The following is a 19,121-nucleotide window of genomic DNA, read 5'->3' on the forward strand; positions in this document are numbered from 1 at the left end:
CATCCTACTGGAGGTAGGTTCCATTAGGTACATAGGTAAAATGGACCAGAGCCAGTATTACACACCACCTCCACGTGGTTGAGCCTTGTAGGTGGGACAATAGACTTGTTGAAAGAGTAGGGTCTGCTGCATCACCAAGCTGAGATCCCCAGGAAAGCAGGGGTTAGCTTTGGCGGCATTAAATAGCACAAGCTCACCTCTGCAGGAAGTCCAAGGCCATTAGCACACTTTTTCGAAAGGATTTTGAAAATCTAACCCAAATACTGCTCCTGGTCTAGCACTGTGTGCATAAGCAAACTGCAGATGCAAAACATTGCTGGATAATGAATAAAGCATTAACAAGCTACATTTATTTATAGAGTAAAGCTACTGGCTTCAGTTTGGCCCAGTTTCCAAGAGATACAGTGTGTAGCAAAAAAGCTTTACTAATTACATTCAGTTTCTATAAAAATAACTTAAAATTCAATCAAAAGGATGAAGGTGACTCAGGTTCTGTTATCTGACGTTAAATTTAAGCATGTGTGTTTTTTCCTTCCTGCTCTGAGCAGTAGCACTGTCAAAGCACAGATGCCCCAGTTGGGAACACCTTGGGAGACATCAGAGGTGATGCAGCCAGACTGCCTGGTTGTGCTCTGCCACCCTCGTCTTGACCTTTTTATCTGTTTGGTTTTGTTTATTTGTTTGTTTGTTTTTTTTTTTTCCCCCACTCTGTGGTGTTGTTCAGGAGCTATATAGGAAACTGTAAAGCTTCCATGAACAGCAACACCAAAGTACATAAAAACACAGCAGTGACATTTATTTGGAGACGGAAGAGCTGTTATCACACCTTTTCTAGGCTTGCAGCTTTCTGGGGTGCTGATATGCCTCTGGATTCTTGTAGCTGCATTATAGGACAGCATCACAAACTCCAGAGCTCAGTGATGAGGTAAATCTTCTCCTTGCCTGCTGCTGGGTACCTTCACCTTCTTGATATTCAGCTTCCTCACAACTCACTGTGTCCCCCTGTAAATATGCCAAGTACACATGCTTACCCAACAAAATAGAATGCAACAAGTGTTACAAGCAGACAAGTCCTTTAAAGAAGTCCTGAACTAAGCTGTTCACATGTTTCTTGGTGTTGAGTGTTTTGCAAGATACTTCAGGTTTCATTCTTCCTTCTTATATTCATGTTAACCATCATACTGTCTTTCTGGACAATTTCATTGAGGTGTTACTAACAATAACTTAGTTTCCTGCTTTAGTTTTCTACTGCTGGCCAGTATTTGTGGCTCTTGAGAACACTTCTGACCTTTATCATTCAGAGAACCTCAAGAAAGTTTTGATGGGATCTCCTGGAGTTTTACTATTTGGGTTTTCTACACAGTATTTACTGTATTTAAAGCCAGTGTTTCTCTCTCTTACTGAATACATTAGGAGTACACAGCTAGGCATAAATAAAATATGCTTTGTGCTGCAATATAACAAATAATTTTCCAAAGAGATAAAAGCTATTCTGTGATCATCAGCTACTAATTAAAAATGCATCAGGTCAGCAGGAAGTGTTTGAACACAGTTTTATTTATTGATTGTGAATATTTCCACATGAACACAGAACTGTTCCTACTTCACTCCTCTTCCCTAACTTGTCATGCCCATCATACTCTGCAATGATGTCCAAAGCATTGCTCTTCTTATCTTGATGGCTGTGGTAGGAATTTTGAGTTGGTTACACTGAAGCTGTCCAAGTATCTTCTCCTTATGTTTTTGTTTTACAACATGGATTGCAGATTGAGTCAGAAGGTAGTTTACAATGGGGACCACTTGTCTGCAGCTGCAGCCAACACCAACATGAAGGCTGCTATTGCATAATTATCTCAAAGTATTTGGAGTATCTTGAGGTGGGTGGAAAGCCTCTCACTGTGTTTCAATAACTGCTGCCAGGCACATTTCTTTTTCCAGTCTTGTGGCTTAAACTTTATGATTACTGAGGATCTTTTAGTAGAACTGATTGTTCAAATGAATGTTCTAAATCTTAGAACCATAGAATTGTTTTGGTTGGAGAAGACCTTTAACATCATCAAGTCTAACCCTTATCTAACTCTGCCAAGGCTGGTGCTAAACCATGTCCCTCAGCACCACGTTGATGTGCATTTTAGACATCTCCAGACATGGGGATGCAACCAGTTCCCTGGGAACTGTGTTTGAGAGCCCTTTCAGGGAAGAAGTTTCTTCCAATATCCAACCTAAACCTTCCCTGGTGCAATATGAGGTCCTTTCCTCTCGTCCTATCACTCGCTATTCATTCTTTTCATTTTTTCTTTAGTGAAACAGAAAAAGCACAGGAAAATTGTGACTTTTTATAATAGAACTCTACCAGGAGTGCACGTCCTGGCCTTGGGTTTTTCAAACACTGCAATTCTGCAGTGAGTCATTATTTCACTTTTCTTTACCTATTATCTTTATATCAAGCTAACTCCTTCCAGTTGAGGATTTTCCCCGCTGACAGTTACCCGCCGTTGGTAACCGGCCCTTTCCGGGAGCCCAAGGGTGAAACGGCCAGGACTCGTCTGGCGCCGGTTCAGCCGGGGGCTCGCTGAGCCCAGGGAGCCTCAAGGGCAGGCGCATGAGTAAGTGAAGAACTAACGGGAGCGCCCCAACCGCCTCTGCGGGGCCTGGGCTGGGCGCGGGAGCCGCCTCGCCGTGCCGGGGCGGTGTGGCCACTGCCTGGGGGCCGGGCTGAGCGGGGCAGACTCGCCCCTGGAGCCGCTGCCTGCCTCGCCCCGGCCCCCCGCGACCGCTCTCCCGGCGCCCCCTCTCCGTGGGCCGGGTTATGTAAGCGGCTCGGCCCCGAGCAGCAGTACCATCTGCGGGGCTCCCGCCCCTGTCTCCGCCCCGCTCCCAGCGCCGGAGAGGCAGGCGGCGGCAGTAGGAGCAGCGCAATAAAGCAAGTTTTGTCTCCTGCGAGGGGGCGGCAAGGTCTTATCGCCTTTAGCGGCCCCGGGACCATGGCTGTGCTGTTCTCAGGGCAGGCAGCAGCCTCTGCCGTGGCGATAACTCGCCGCTAACCTTCCTAGGCAGCCGGAGCGGCCGCCTCCGCCGGCCAGCCGGGCCGCGGCCGACCGCTGAAGAGCGCGGAGCTCCGCGCCGCTGCCGGAGAGCGGCGGTGCCCCCGGGCCGGCACCATGTGGGGCGGGCTGCACCCCCAGCTCGGCTTGCGCGGCTACAAGGCGGGTAAGGAGCCTTGCGGCCCCGCCGCCGCCTGCGCGTTCCGGCGGGACGGGAAGGGATGAGGCTGAGGGGAGGCACCAGGGCCCCATCGCGGTGGGGCAGCGGCGGTGGGGCGGGGGGACTGGGCCCAGCCGTTTCCCGTCCTCCCGGGTTCCCACAGTAAACGTCGGAGGAAGCAGCTTCCTCCCTACCCTGGGCGGAAAACGCTACGGTTCCCCCTCCTCTCCTCCGCTTTCCCACTCCTTGAGGGGGGACGTGGCGGCGGGGCCTCCCGGAGGGGGCGCGGGGGTCGGCCTGCCGCCGCCTCGGCCCGTCCGTGCGGGGGGCTCGGTGATTAGCTGGACTTTGCAGCGGATGGTAAAAGCTGAGTTTAACCTACATAATCCGCTTCCTTGTTTGGGGTTTAACACCCCCCCTCCCCCGTATTTTGTCAGTGTACCCTTAGGCGGAGGCTGGAAGCGTGCCTTCCTGTGTGCTTCTCGTGTTTAACGTAGACTGCAACGACTTAGGCGAGCCTTTTATTTGTGATGGGGCTGGGTTTTTTTGCACCACTTTCGGTTAATTAGAGCCTAGTTTCTTCAGGTTAGCTGAGATACGTTGAGATTTGATGCTTGGAGTTAGGTTGTTCTTGGGGAGACATCCAGTCTGTAAGCCGTGGGCTGACTTTCCACCAGCAGGGCTAGGAGATAGGTGAATTGACTGCAGAGCCGTGCGAGCATGACTTTTGGGCAGGTAAGACTAGGTACCGACTCACTTAAATGCCCTTTTCAGGATTTGAAAATGCTACCAGCTCCATCACCTGCTTTCCTCTGGCAGAGTTCCTGCAAACGTTTTGTGGTACTTTGATTTATTGAAGGAATCGGTCACCGTGAAGGTCTGTGGCTTGGTGCCGCTGTTACAAGCGGTGGAATAATTTTGTAAACTGTTGGGATAACATAAATTTCCCCCCCCACCCCCCCCTTCAGAAATTTGGGTTCGTGTTTTAATTTTAAGATTTGCAAAACATGGCTGCGTAATATGCATGCAGTTAGCTGACACATTTAAAAGGCAGGATTGTTTTGCGTTCGACTGGCAGGGCTTTTCTTGCAAATACAAGAGCTGCTAAGATGTTCTCAGCAACAGCAGCTGAATCTCTACAAGTACGCTAATGTTTAGTCCCCATAATGAGAAAGAAGACATTGTTCCTGTTTTCTGTATTATTATTAATTTCTATGTATAAAACGTTTGCCTTGTTAGAGTGTTGTATTTGGGGGTTGGTTTTGTGTGTGTGTGTGAAGCATAAAATAGAAGTGGAGCTACATTATCTTTGTGCCATGGCTTGCAAAGGTATTGGGCATTCTCAATATTAAGTGCAGAGGTTTCAGTTAATGTGATGGATACGGAAGGAATTTAGGGTGTTTCAATTCTTGATTATTTGTGTCTGAGGCAGGAATGCTGGAAGATTATATCACAAGTGTGCACTGACACTAACTTCAGATCATGTTAAGTTTTCAGTTGTTTCAGAAGACTTTAGATTGTGCCATTTGTTACAGTGTCTTCCTGATTTTTTTTTTTTTTTTTAATAATGAAGTTTTTAATCTTGATCTGGTCAGCAATTCTGGTCAATCAATTGCTGCATGAATATTTTACTTGTCAGAATTGTCTTTTAAGACTTGAGAACAGATTTTGTGTATGGCTTTTCTTTTCTCTCCTATCCTCTTTTCCCTTTAAATACTCAGGGTTAATACAAAGTTCAACATGTGCATTTGTCTATGAGCAGTAGAAGTGTAAGGTAGCAAAACCTGTAGAAAAATCTCTAATTTGAGATTAAATAGACTCAGAGAAGGTGGTGGTTAATTAGAAAGCAAGCAGATAAAAGCTTAACCTTGAGATACGATCTGTGCATTATAATTTCCAACCTGGTTGTCCCTTCCTTCATCAGTCTTACTTTAAAAGAGTCGAGAAGCAGTTTCCCGAGGTTCATAATCCCTCTAAAGAAGAGGAAGTTAATTAGCTCCATGCAGATATTGTAATGAGGAGTTGATGGTTTCTAAGGTCCTGTGCTATTATAGTCAATTTAGACTTTTTTTTTTTTTTTTGAGAAGGAAGCTGTCCGTGGGACAAGTGTTTTGTCACATAACAGTAGCGTCCTGCTAGGAAGCAGAAGTTTAAGCATTTCTTTTTCAAGCTGAATGAATTTTTCCTTTGCCAAAAGGTGTTTAATTTTCTTACAGCAATTGCTTGCTATGGATTCTGATTATCTTGTAAATACTAGGGTGGAAACATGACAGTTAATGTCTTATTAGGCTGTGTTTCTTAGTGCAAAGCATTCTGTTTTGCATGTATTTTAGTTAGGAATATGGGTTTTTAGAAGTCCTGTTTTTGTTGAAAGTCTTACAGTTCCCTTACAAAGCTAGGTGCCTACTGAAGCATTCTGTAAGTATTTACACGGGGGAATTACCATTTTCCGTAATAGATGCAAATTAATTCTGATTTTTCCTAAAATGTACCAGGCAAGGACAGTTCTCGGGGAGTATTTAATTTGTGGCCTTCAGTTTTATTCCCTCTTGTCATTTCCAAGTTATTCTTGCTTTTCAGTTCAATCAGAGTGCATCCTCTGAAAAAAAATGTTTGCATGCTGCTGACATTTAGGGCATTTTTTAGGTAGTTGCTTCTTGTTTAAGCAGTGAATTTAATGACAGCGTTTGCTGCCTGTGCCAAATAAATTCAGCTTCTTACAGTCTCAGTACCTGTCCTGAAAGATTAAATTACTGTTTTTGGAGTGTATATTATTGATTTACAATCTTTCAGTTTTCTGGTACACATTTAACTGTTTATGAAAACCTTGCAGTGTAGTTTATGCCCCTATAAAGACAGCAGTTACCTGCTATGCTGCAGGAATTTCAATAACTGCAGTGAAGGGCATACTGCGTTTCAAGCCCTTTGCTTATTCATCTAGACCAGCTTTTTAAGGGCACAGTTGGTTAATAACTCTTTTAAGACTATGAAAGTGATCATCTAGATGTGTTGTTCTTCTGGGGCACACAGTCATTCGTTTAGGCTGTGTGTGCCAACAGATGCCTGTGAAAAGTGAAACACACTTCAAAATGAAATCACAAGTATGTATTACTTTCAGTAACCTGTGCCACCTCTTGACCTCTAGTCAAGCTCTGCTCTTCAATATTACCAATAGCTGACCACTACTGAAGTTTGGCTGGTAAGCTTTTTAGATAACAAAAGCAAAAAGTGATGAAAATTAGAAGTAGGGTGCTCAAAAGTATGCATTTGACACTCCCTAAACATAGTAGCCTGTAGTCCTCTACTCTTAGAAGCCTGGCAATGTGAGGCAAATCCCAAAGTAACCCACAATCTCATACTTAACCCTTGCTGGCAGCAAGTGTGACACACGTGGGTCCCAAAGATTATTTAATTATGTCACAATGAAAGTGTCAAGCAGCAGTAAGGTCACAACGCATTATAAGGCTCTCAGGGTTCTGCCTCCTTGAGTTACCTGTGGACTTCACCAGCAGCTTTACAGACAGCCAAGGTAGGGAGGATGGGGCTGGTGACAGTCTTTTTCATGCTTTGGGATGGAGAAGGGGACAGAAATCCAATGGTTTCATTTCTGTAACAAGTTTTATTGGTGAGCTGTTGAGGAGGCCTGCAGCTGAAGGTAGGACAGCTCTGAGACATCTTGAGAAGGCAGATTTTATCATTGCAGGCTGTGCAAGGCAATAAATGGTGTTAGTGTTACCAAGACTAGACTTCAGATTGTTTACCAGTTCTAGGGGGGTGTGTTTGTATACACATGTGTACAGTGCATTGTGAAGATCGATTACAAATGTAATGTTGTAACTGCAGGGCTGGCTGCTAGAGCAGCCTTTGCTGCCTTTGACAGATTGCAGTGATGTGAAGTGACATTCTGTGTTTGAGTGGTGATGAGCAGGAGTTACTTGCTTCCCTTCAAAAGCAATGCTTTTTTTTTTCCCCTTCCTCCAGGCAATTCACTTTTATGAACATAGTGTTCGCTCTTCTAATGTCTACAAAACATAAATATTTTAACTGCTTATCAAGAGAAGAGTGATAGCTGTAAGGGTGTATGATATTGTTGATCTTAGGGGCTGGCAATTGTTCTAATCTCTTATATGTTAAACATTTACTGACTGAACATAGACTTATGTTGTCAGTTATTCTATGCTTTTAAAACTTTAATTAAGGAAGTAATTAGTCTAATGGTTTTTGAGACAATGCAATGACTTTAGAATGTACAGGGTAAGTATATAGTTAAAAGCAGCCTGAGTCATCATTTCTTCTATGGGATAAGGAGCTGAAGTTGCACCAAAGAATGCCTAAGATTTATGTCCACCAGTTATGTCCAACTATTGCTTGTTACAGCTGCAAATTACTTGTTAAGATTTTAGCCAGGCATTAGATATGTGTTAGCCCATGTATTTAAAAATGTGGAGAAATGGCCAAATACAGTAACAATGCACAGTAGTAAGAATAGCAGAAAACCTCCTAAACCAAATACTTCTTGCATGACTTGAGGTTGTCACCAGAAGCGATCATTTGCCATTGTTGGAATCAAAGCCTGTTTGTTGTAGACAGGTTAGTTAAGGAAAAAAGGCATAGGACTAGTTCAATATCAGTTGCTCTGCCTTCTGTACTCTTTGGATGCTTGTTTTCATCATATAACTTGCCTGTGGCTTGATAGTTGGAGAGTTAAACTAATTACCAGTTCCTGATCTTGGTGTTCTTTGGCTGGAAAAGTGCTGACTTGGTTTTAGTTGTTAGTAGTTGCTCAGATGCCCAAAAGTGTCCTGATGTTGTACACTGACAAAAAGACAGTCCTATTGTGGTTGTGATTGGCTGTAGAACACGGCCAGTGTATTTGCTATGTGATTCAAGGAATGGCTTTCCAGCTGGCTTATGTGGTGGCTTAACCTTGGCTGGCTGCCACATTCCCATTCAGCCACTCACTTGATTTCCCTCCTTAGCAAGATGGGAGCAAAAAAAAGGGTTGAAAAAACTTGTGAGTTTTGCCATGGGCAAAAGAGGCCTGACTATGGGTCAGTCCATGGCAACTCCTCCATGTTCTTTCCTCCTCATGCTGTTCCTCTGCTTCAGCCTGGTCTATGGAGGGGCTGACAGGGAATCTCTGCTCAGATGCCCGGAGCAGAACTTCCTCCTCTCCTCCTGCTCTCCGTCTGGGCTCACAGGGCTGTTTCTCACACTTATTTCCCCTCACTCATTGCTCAAGGACAGTGTTCTGAGTTTTCTTACACATGCTTTCTCCAGGGCACAACCATCTCAGTGTGCTCTGCCATGGCCCAACCTGTTAGAACTGACTGTCTCTGGCCACTCCTCTCAGAGCCCATCCTGCGCTCACCCTGTCCAGTGTCTGGGCACCTGCTAGAACCTCTGAAGAAGGAAGACATTATGTTTTGGGTATTTCTTTTGGTAGCCCTGGAATATAGATATAGTGTCCTGAAGTTCATTGCTACTACCCAGCAGAGGGGAGTGTGGGAAGGTGTACTGAAGTATAACAAGGTTCTGGTTTCTGTCTTGGGTTCTCACATGGGAGTTTTTCCTGTCTGGGGCAAGTTGAGGAGGTTCTAAATGTGGCATATGGGAGACTGCACATCAGCTGCAGAGGCCCAGAGGTGGAAGGCTGGAGGAGAGAAAAACATGCAGCAGGGAATAACTTGTGTAAATTTGTTCACAAGTGTGTTTTGGTTTGTGTCAGTCCTGACCCATCATGCCTTGTGTGCTGAAACTGCTGATCCCTGTGGAATTGCCCCTGAGGATGTGCTGGCTTTCTCCAGGGACCGTTCCTTGCAGCCTCTGGCTTGGTGGCAGGAGCTTGAACATCCTATGGATTGTACAGTCATGCTTAAGTGACCTTTTCTTTGCAGCCACCCATGCCCTAAGTGGCACTGCATCTTCCTGTCCTCGTTCCTCAGGGACCTTTGCTGTTGCTAGAGACTTGAATGGCTCCTTTGTAAAAAGAGACATTAGCACAAATAAAATAAGGGCAAGTGTTGAATTTTAATTTTTTTTTTCTTTCAAGATCTGATAGTGCCTGAGATGTGGGGAAAAGTGACAGGTAAACTCCTTAAGCCTGAAGGGGAATGTGTGTCTGGATTGCAGGTTATGATTTTGTTTTACATCTAAGATAATTTAATAGACAATTTAGTGGGGTGGTTGCTCTGCTCTTCTGGCCTCCTCCCATCATGGCCTGTGCACCTGCTCTAGTACTTGTCTAACCTTATTGCAAACTAATCTGGGGAGGTGGACCAGGAGATTGCTAAAGTTAAATAAATACAGAAGCAGGGATTGATAGTTGTCTGACCCCCATGTGAGAAATCGCTGTAGGAAGCATCTGTGCTGGTGTCAGGTGGGTCAAGTGGGCTGGCTTTTCAGTCAGCTGATGGATAATGGGAAAACATCCTAGCACAATCTTGTTCCAACACTGCTGATGCCATCAGGAAGTACATAGTTAATCCTCAGACTTACCATGAAGACAAAGGAAGATGAAGAGAGAGGATCAGGAAAAAGTGATGTTAATTGCACAGGACAGTGTAGCTTCTGCCAATTAGTGGACTTGCATACAGGTTGAAATGGGTCTAGTGATAATGACTAGAGAGCTAGTAGGAGACTGTCTTGCTGAGAGGCAGTGCAAGTAGTGTCTAGAAGAGTCATGCTGCCTCTTTACTGGTTAAAATATCTGAAGTAGACTTAGTAAATGCAAATGATGCCTTTCAAACTTTCAGCCTCCTAATATGTTAAGAGACTCTGGTAGTGTAGATTTCAGAGAAGAAACATTCTTGAATCATCCTGGAGTCAGATCTGAGATTCCTTATAAGGTATCCTAATGGTTTTTAACATCTGCTTTACTCCTTTTGTAGCGTAGTTGCCAGATGCTGTGGAGCACTGCAACTTTTTCAAAGTTTCAGAGTAAATAAGACTCCCTCCCCAACATTTCTTTAAAAGATGGTGTCTTCCCTTCGAAGTGTCTACTCTACAGCAAAGCTCTTTATACCTTTTGGCAATTCTGAACCTTTGGAGACATTCTTATAGTTAAGAATTAATGCTTTGTAGAAATGTTCAGCGTCTAGCACTGATCGAATGCCAGATAGTTTGCTGTGTAGTAAGAAAATAAATTGGGGATACAGTGACCCATCTAGAAGCACTAAAAGGCATTGAAAAGACCATACTTAAACCTTTATCACTTTTGCTAAAGGCTGTATGGAAAACAAAGCTAACAGTTGTGGTCTTATCCTCCTTCTGTTTGCTTAATCTGAAATACCAAAGTGATTTGTTAAAGGCCTTTGTACGGATCGGTAGAATCACTGTAAAGTTTTATTACTGTCAAGTTTTACAGCAGAAGTGATTGTAATTGTGAAGGTTGAAACAAGAGTTTTTGACTGGAAGTTTCCTGAGTAGGATTGATGAAAATTGCCTCAGCTTGCACCAGGACAGGTTTAGGTTGGATGTTAGAAGAAACTTACTCACTGAAAGCACTCACAAACGCTGGAACAGGCTTCCCAGGGAACTGGATAAATCCCCTTTCCTGGAGGTGTTTCAAAGAGACAGAGATGGGGTGCTGCAGGACATGGCTTAGCACCAGACTTGGCAGGGCTAGACAGTGCTTGGACTCGATGATCTTAAAGAACTTTTCTAATGGAAGTGATTCTATTCCATGGCTTGGGTGAAGCCAAAATTTCATCCTTTTAATCCAGATATACCAATATAATGTTACATGACATGCATAATTCTGTTAGCACATACTAAAACTACATAGTCTGAAGGCATGGTCTCTGATACATCCATATTGCAGTAGATCCTATGGTGTGTGTAGTGCGTGTTAGACTTCTTTGAAAAATTACACCAAAAACGCTAGCATTGTTACATCAGAATGAAGTATTTCAGTGAAATTTGGGGGCTTTTTGTTTGTCTTCATTTGTTTTACTACCAGGGATATTTTTAGATCTGATATGATTACAGTGAAGAGAGAGATTATGCTCTTTTTGGGAGAGAAAAAAGACTTCTAGGCTTACTTAGTTGATCCTCTTTTGGTAAGTGCAGGAGCTGCTTGAAATCTTTATTACTTTTTCTTTTTTTGATTCATTCTAGCAGCTGTGATTACTTCACTTTTCCTCATCCATAAAGGAGATTTTATGCCTAAGCAGTTAGTTCAGAGTGAGGACAAAGATCATTCTGTAAGAAAAATCTTTGAATGACTATTTGGAGGAAAAAATTACCTGATGGTGGTTTTGAATATCAATAAAGCTAAGCTGCTAAAAAGGCTGAAATATAGTTAATAACTTGTGACTGTTAGCTAGTATTTGACAGAAGGATTCAGCTGGTTACCTATGAGTGCACACCCTCTAGGAGCTGACTCCCTGTCCTGAGGGCTTGCTGTTCATAAAGTTTATATTAACTTTAAGCATAACTCAATGTGTTTATTTTCCTGGATGTTCCCTTCTTCATACTGTAAGTGACAAACTTTCCAACTTTGAAGGGTGACCTTCCCTATAGTTACGATACGGAAATGAATGGAAGCTAAGAATATCATTTTGTGTTTCTGTGGGGTGAATAGTTCATAGAGTCCAAAGACAAAGAGGCAAGCCAGCATAGCAGGCATGAGGTAATACATGTCGTCTGTGTGCCAAATGTGAAATAAGAAACATCTGCAGTTTGTATTTTGAAGTTCTGTTTTATGCATATACTGTCTGGAAGTAGAAAACTCACAGGAGTGCCATCAACAGTTGGACTGAATTCCTCCTCTTACTCCTGTCAGTGATGAAAGCAAACCTCCTCCTTTCCTGACAAGGGCTGATATTCAGTAACTACAGCTAAATGCTGTCTGTATAAAAAATTATAAACTGTGTTATGAATTAAAGTTCTTGGTTTATGTACTTTGAAGAGATATCAGGGAGGTCTGGTCCATTGTTCCAGTCTAAGGATTTCACTACCTTTTAAGCTGTGTTGAACACAGCTTTCTGTTAGTTGAACAGATTTTGTTATCCATGGTGAAATCAACAGAGATTTATGCTTATCATATTCCAGTTTAGGATATGCCTTAATGTGCAGTTTGACAGTATGGCTGAGCCTGGTTACTCCTGGTTGCTGCTAAGCACCAGAAGTGTGTCTGCCCATTCTCACTCCCTCCTTGGCGCTGCTTTTAGTCTGACCCTTTGCTGAGCCAGCATAGGAAATCAAATTAGCAGATAACCTTTTTAGTAAGCAGGGACAGTTTGTTCCTGGACCACTTTCTGTGGTGTCTGGAGTGGCACAGCTGATGCTGGGAAAGCACAAGCCAGGCTGTGGCTGGGAAAGGTGACCAGCCTTTGCATGGCAGCTGACCACTGGATCCAGTTAGCTCTCATGTCATACAGCATTCTCAGCTCAAAACCAGTTTAGCTGGCTAGCTGGACTCTTGGATGGAAAGACAGAGCTGGGCACCTTTTACTTTCTCCTCCACACGAACTCTGGTGTGGAGGGTTGAAAGAGTGAGCTGTTACCTGATTATGTCTTTGCCACGGCAAGATTTTCCTAAAGCTCATCGTTCAGATTGACATATTTACTCTTCTTAGTTAGGGGAGAAACTTTGTAACTTCTTGTTGTACAATTAAAGTCATACAAAATGGTAACTTGTGGAAGTTAATACTGAAATAATGCTTTGTGTGGAAGACAAAGATTTTATAGCTGTAATTATCTGTGACAAGAGTTTGTACACTCAGCCTTTTCAGATTGAGCTTTTTATTAAGGAATTCCAAAGGCAAAAGAAGATGGAGGTTTGGTGACAAAATCCATTTAGAATTTGGCTCTCTTAAGGAATTGGAGCACAAGTTTATAATCCTTAAAATATGAACCTAGTCAGCTTCTGCTAATTGTTAATGTCAGTCACCTGTATGTTTGCTTAGAGGATTATATTCTCAAGATTTTCTCTTGGTTTCTCTCATCTACTTTTCATTTTTTTCCCCTCTACTATTTTATGATGTTTATCTCTAGCAAGTGATTTTCTTTTTTTTTTCTTTTTTTTTTTTTGCACATGAATAGTATGGAGGACAAACATGGGCCTTTGTATGCCAGGCAGTATGTTTTTATCAGTCAGGATGTACAATTTAGAGGGTCTTGCTCTCAATACTCTTCTGCCTAAACACTTCGTATTTCCATTTTTCTTTCACTGTTTCCCTCTCTATCTGTATGTTTTAATGTTCTTGCTTAGGGCTGCTCTAGCCAGTTCCCAACTGAAAAAAAAAAAAACCTAGGAGAACTTAGTTAAATTGCTTGTAGGCCCTGTCAAGAAAGCACACTATAAAGGATGTGAGTCCTCAGGATGAATCATGCTTTAGCATTCTGACGTAAAGTGCTTGTGAGAAACTGAAATGTAAAAATTCAGTAGTTCAGGCTGTCATTTCATCCCACTTTGCCTTGCTCCTTTTTGCACTTAGACTGTCTCATCCACCTCCTCTCAGCTGCATTCATGTGAGAAGAGGGACTGGAGCCTTCTGGTAACTCAGTTCACAGCCAGCTGGTAGAGCTGTGAGTTTCTACCACCTCCAGAGTGTTTGTGAAACTGTCACCCTGCCACCTTCCCTGAAAGCACTAGAAACCCTCTCCTAGCAGCGTACAGCTTGCCTCAGAAGAGGTTTCACTGGGGACCTGGCACTTGTTTTGGACATTTTTACTGGAAGGATCACAGTGATGAAGTGCACCTAACAAATACTTGTGTAAGTGTCAGGGCTGGGATGCTAGTTTTTTAACTTTATTATCCAGAATATTTATTTGTCCATATAAGTTTTATTTTTTTCCTGTATCTTAGATGCCTGATTCGTTTTATTGTGTCAGATTGAATGAATCCACCTTATCTATTGCTTCACCTTTGAATGAAAGAGGCTGCTGTTGCATTGTTCTGTCAGCATTTTGTTAAATAAAGCCTATATAAATATGTTTAAATATTGCATCTGCCCTTGTGTTTACTTTTTGGAAAGGGTTGATTTTGTTGGGTGGTTGTTTTTTTCGTTTGTTTCCTTGTTTGTTTTTTTTTGTTTGTTTGTTTTGTTTGTTTGGTTTGGTTCTTGTGTTTGGAGCGGTTGGTTTTTGTTTGTTTGCATGTTGTTTTTGTTTGGCTTTTTTGTGTGTGTTGTTTGCCTTTTTTTTTTTTTTTTTATTTGCTTTCATTTTAAGTTTCCCTGCCTCCTCCTCTTACTATTTGTGTCATCTTTCCAGCATTTGGCGGAAAAGATGGTAGAAGTTATTGGCAAAGAATTGTTGTGGGCCGAAGTGAGTAATGATCTTCCAGCTATGATGAATAAACATAACATTTTTCAAATGAAGTAAGTTTATTCACTGAGACACCGTTTGTGGGTTGGTTTGTAGGCTTTTCCTTTTGAAGGGATGTGTGGTTACTTTGCTTTATGGGACAGGGAGAAAGTGAAGTGCAAAAGTAAGACTTCTTGAAGTGTGAAATCTTGAAGGATTTGTTGAGCCTGGAGAGAAGTTAGTTGCAGTTGGGTTAAGTTGATATATAGATTTATAGAATGGTTTGGGTTGGAAGGGAACTTAAAGATGATCTAGTTCCAAGCCCCCTGCCATGGGTTAGGGACACCTTTCACTAGACCAGATTGCTCAAGGCCTCATCCAACCTGGCCTGGAACACCTCCAGGAAGGGGACATGCAACCTCTTCCAGTCTCAGGGGACTGTTGAGTAGGCAAGGTGGCACTGAATTCAAGGTGGGTTGGCTTCTTTCAAAATACTGTTTTTATGGTCTTCTAGCATAATTATCAGGTTTTTGGATGAAGTTGTTGCTGGTGAGGGTGAAATTAATACTTTTGGGCTGAAATGGTGACTTGCTTTCCTTGAAAGAGCTTCAGGCAGGCTTTAGTGCCATCATGGCCTGAAATGTTACTGTACAACCTGGTCCCATCCTTGGTGACTAGGATGAGCTCTACATAGTTGTCAGTTTTGATAGTACTGTAGTGAGATGTCCCCCTCAGAATCCATTGATTGTGTAAGTTCATGCTGGCTGTCATGGGTGATTCATTTCTGGTCACAGTCTATGTCAATGTCATGGAGTAGAGGAGGGAAATCAGTATCCCTAAGTTAGGATGTATCTGCTGTGAAACTCAGTTTAAGTCTTTTGCTATTGCTTTCCATTCAGCTTCTAAGTAAAATAATAGTATCATAGCTGTCACTTAAAATAATACTATTTACATTCAAGCGTGTTAGAAGTATTTTAGGAGCCAAATACAAAGATGGTGGTGTTATTATTTTGTATATGTAGATCACATGGCACTTCTGCATGCCACTGCAATTGAGTGGTAACTTTCCAGAATTAACTAGGTGCCTTCTTGCCAGCAGTAGCTGACAGCATTCTGTTACAGACTGAAAAAGATAACATGTTTTTGTGGAGTGAGATTTCAACAACTGTTCCCTTTTAATAAATCTACTTCCTGCACTTTATATAGGTAGTTGTTAACTGATCTGTTTTAAATGTCCAGTCTGGAAATACAGCTTTCTGTTGGTATATTTAACTGGCCAAATCCAGGGATGGATTCAACTGTTTGTATGAACAAGGCTCCTTCTGAGATCTGTTTGGGATCTTGAATATATTTTGTCACATTTGTTATAGGAAATTACAGCTAAGTAGAATGACATGGAACAAGCTGGAACACAGGTGGGTTCTCCTTGTGTTTACAGGGAGAGTGTTGGAGCACTGGAACAGGCTGCCAAGAGGTTTGTGGAGTCTCCTTCTCTGGAGACTTTCAAGACCTGCCTGGATGTGTTCCTGTGTGATCCTGCTTTGGTAGGGGGGAATTGGGCTCAGTGAGGTCCCTTCCAACCCCTAGCATTCTGTGACACTATTTTTTTTTTTCTCTCTCTCTTCTATTTAGTCTTATGAAAGGTAGATTTTCCAGACCCAGAAAGGAACATTCATAGTCAGGTGGTAATATACCATTTAGCAGCACAAATATCTACTGGAAATTTTTGCTTGCTTTTCTTGTCCCATTGTGTGTTTTGGACAGATGGACACTAATAGTAGATTGGCATGCTCAAGACTAGAGCAGCAGGGTAAAGCAGGTGTGCTGGGCATCTTGAGGACTCCTGTGTATCTTTTTCCTCCTTTTTGAGTGTAGGCTGTTTGCATGAAAGGTGATACAGAGAGCTGTGGAAAAGGAGATAGGGGGAAACATAGATAAGGGTGTATAGCCATTGATAATTCCTCAGGATTTGGCTTGGAAGGTCAGTTTCAGATAATGGATACTGTTGAGGCAATTGCCAAGTCTTTTTCTACTGTCTTGCTGATTTTATTTGTCTGTTTATGGGAGTGTGTTCAGGTAGCCTTGAAAAGCTCTCTTTCACACAGGGGACTTACTTTTATAATATTCTGCTGTTGTGCAGAGTCACCATTAGGCCAGCAAGGTCAAAGAAGGTGGCTTTGCCATGAAGCCTCAAATGTAGACTCCTGGAATATCTTATTAGTTATCTTTTTTAAAAATGCAGCACATTTCATGTCGAGGCTTCTGTGGGAGGCAAAGAGAAAATGCTTCTGGAAGATCACAAGCAGATGTTCTGTTTGCTTATCTAAAATAGGTTAAAAAGCACATCCTGCTTACCTGTTCAAATCCTAACCCGGTTCTCTTTCTTGGGACATAGCTCTTTTAAATGCAGAGGCTGCTTCTGAACGGCAGAAGGCCAGTGAGTGAGAAAGTGAGACAGTTCCTTTCCATCCCTGCCCCTTTGTACAGGACTGCTGTAAGGGGATGAGAGAGTGCCTGAGTGAAGAGACCCTTCTGGAGATCAGAGCACCATGCAGAGAGACTTGAGTATTTCCCTGGAAAGCCAGGTGGGATCTGGTAGGCCTGTGCTGAGCCAAAGCTAACAAAATCTTGCTGGTCTCCTCCTGATGGGTGTGTAACTATGGATTTGTACCACCACTTACTTCTTCAGACCTAACAGCTCAAAAAATTGAGCTTCATGAGGTAACTTAAACGTGCTGAACTGCCCCTGGATGTAAAGGTGCTCCAGAAAGTGTTGTATTAGTTCTGTGTTGTGCCAGCAAGTCACAGAATCGTAAAAGGAGTTTGGTTGGAGACGACCTTTAAGATCCTTTTGGACCTTAGTTTGAGCACCACACATAGGACTTGGTGTGTGCCCAAGCTGTGTGCATGTAGGTTATTATAAGGTGGTTTGTGATGCGTTTCATTTCCTCAGCTTACAGTATCCATGGAGATCTTGATGGGAATGGGTGTCTGCCACCTCTGGTATGTTAACCTTTGAGTTTAGTTGCATAAATTGCAACAATATGTTTGGAACATCAACAACTGATGAGATGTCAGGAAAATCTTACTTGCATTGAGGGTAGTTAAAAGCTGGAACAGGCTGCCCTGAGTGGACTCTGAGTTCTTGGACTTGTTCAAGACTCAGCTGGACAGAGCCCTGAGCAGTCTGATCTAATTAGCTTTGCTTTGAGCTGGGTGTTAAGAGTAGATGACCTCTGAATGTCCTTTCCTATCTAAGTTACTCTGCTGTTCTGTGATACTTTTAGCTTTTATTCCTCAAAGTTCCACCAAAGTGAAAAGTATCTCTTCCCTTTTGAGGGGGCTGTGTAGGGATGGTTGTAGGTTCACATGCTAATGTGTGCCTAACCAGAAGATCTAAAGAGCTTGATGCTGTGTTGAAGTAATGTGCAGTAGTGGTAGCATTATCTGCTCCATTTCTTTTAACACTTGTTTAATGCCATAAAAAGCTGAAATACCACCATAGAACTGTATGGTGGAGAACAGCATAAGAGAGGGTAAAGTAAACTCAGTTTCTCTTCTATACATGTATTTTGAGTGTCTCCTAAATCAGAACCATCTCTAACTTAATTCGCTTGTTCTCATGTAAGTAAACTTTACTCTTACTGGAATAGCTAGAACGCAGCTTGAGAAGTATGAATTGGAACTTCTGTGGAAAGTAGACCCATTTAGAAGGAGAGACAGAGAAATCATCCCCAAAGCAGCCAGATTGTTTAATGAAAACTGCTAGATGGCAGGAGAGGAAGAAACATCCTAGTTGCCCACCGGCTGTATGCGAAACCATCGCATTTCAGTACTTCAGATGATGACACAGGAGGGGTTGGTTTGAAGCGTGACAGCCGGAGTGGTATTTGCTTAGGATCTTGGCTAGGACCTCTTTACAAGGTGTGACTGGTGAGCCACAGGCAGTCATGTCTGGCTCCTCTGTTCTACTGCCTCACCCTTGAACATGAAAGCTACTCAATAACGAAGAGTTAAGAGGCTGCTGTGGAAAAGCGAAATGTTTAAGGAAGAGAAGGAAATACCTTGAACAAGTATGACTACAATAAAGGGGAGAGAGAATTAGAGCGATTCTGAGGGCTGAGAAAAGATAGTAGGGGCAGTAACCTCAAAGGAAAGTGAGTTTAAGACAAGTGAGATGGACAGGCATACCTAAGATCTCCTGGAACCTACTTACAGAAAGTAGACTTGTCTTAGATGTTGTGCTAGAGTAGTAGTGCACACAGTAAGCAGGCATGTTCTGTATTCCTCAGTACACAAGAGGCTTGGTGGGCAGCTGGTACCACTCTGGCAAGTATTTGGCTCTGGCAAGGTGATTTGGCTACTCTGTGGGGAGTGTGAATGTATTAATACGTGGGGGGGGGGGTGTGTGTTATATATATAAACACGTGCATTCATTTTTACAGCCTTTCTAAACTATTTAATTTACTGGGAAACAAGTACAGCTGGAAATAGCAATGATCTGCAGATGTCACTGCAAAGGCCAATTACTGCTACAACTTTGGATGGACACTGCTGAAAATGTTTAAATGACCTAAAAATAACCAGATGTAGTAGAAGAGACATTGTACGTGAGCTGATACTTCTCCATGAGCTGATACTTCTCCATGAGTCATTTCCTGCTG

General features: G+C 42.7%; 1 protein-coding gene across 1 annotated transcript in view; it reads left to right on the forward strand.

Moving 5' to 3' along the window:
- Nucleotides 1–3,161: 3,161 nt before the first annotated feature.
- The window catches only part of CEP85L (centrosomal protein 85 like), a 93,765-nt gene continuing 77,805 nt past the window's right edge, over nucleotides 3,162–19,121 (forward strand). The window contains exons 1-3 of the mRNA XM_054393022.1: nucleotides 3,162–3,210; nucleotides 3,368–3,564; nucleotides 14,425–14,482. Of these exons, the coding sequence (XP_054248997.1) occupies nucleotides 3,162–3,210; nucleotides 3,368–3,564; nucleotides 14,425–14,482 (304 nt within the window). The remainder of the gene's footprint in view (nucleotides 3,211–3,367; nucleotides 3,565–14,424; nucleotides 14,483–19,121) is intronic.

This window comes from Indicator indicator, chromosome 27, assembly GCF_027791375.1.
Source record: "Indicator indicator isolate 239-I01 chromosome 27, UM_Iind_1.1, whole genome shotgun sequence".
Taxonomy (NCBI): Eukaryota; Metazoa; Chordata; class Aves; order Piciformes; family Indicatoridae; genus Indicator; species Indicator indicator.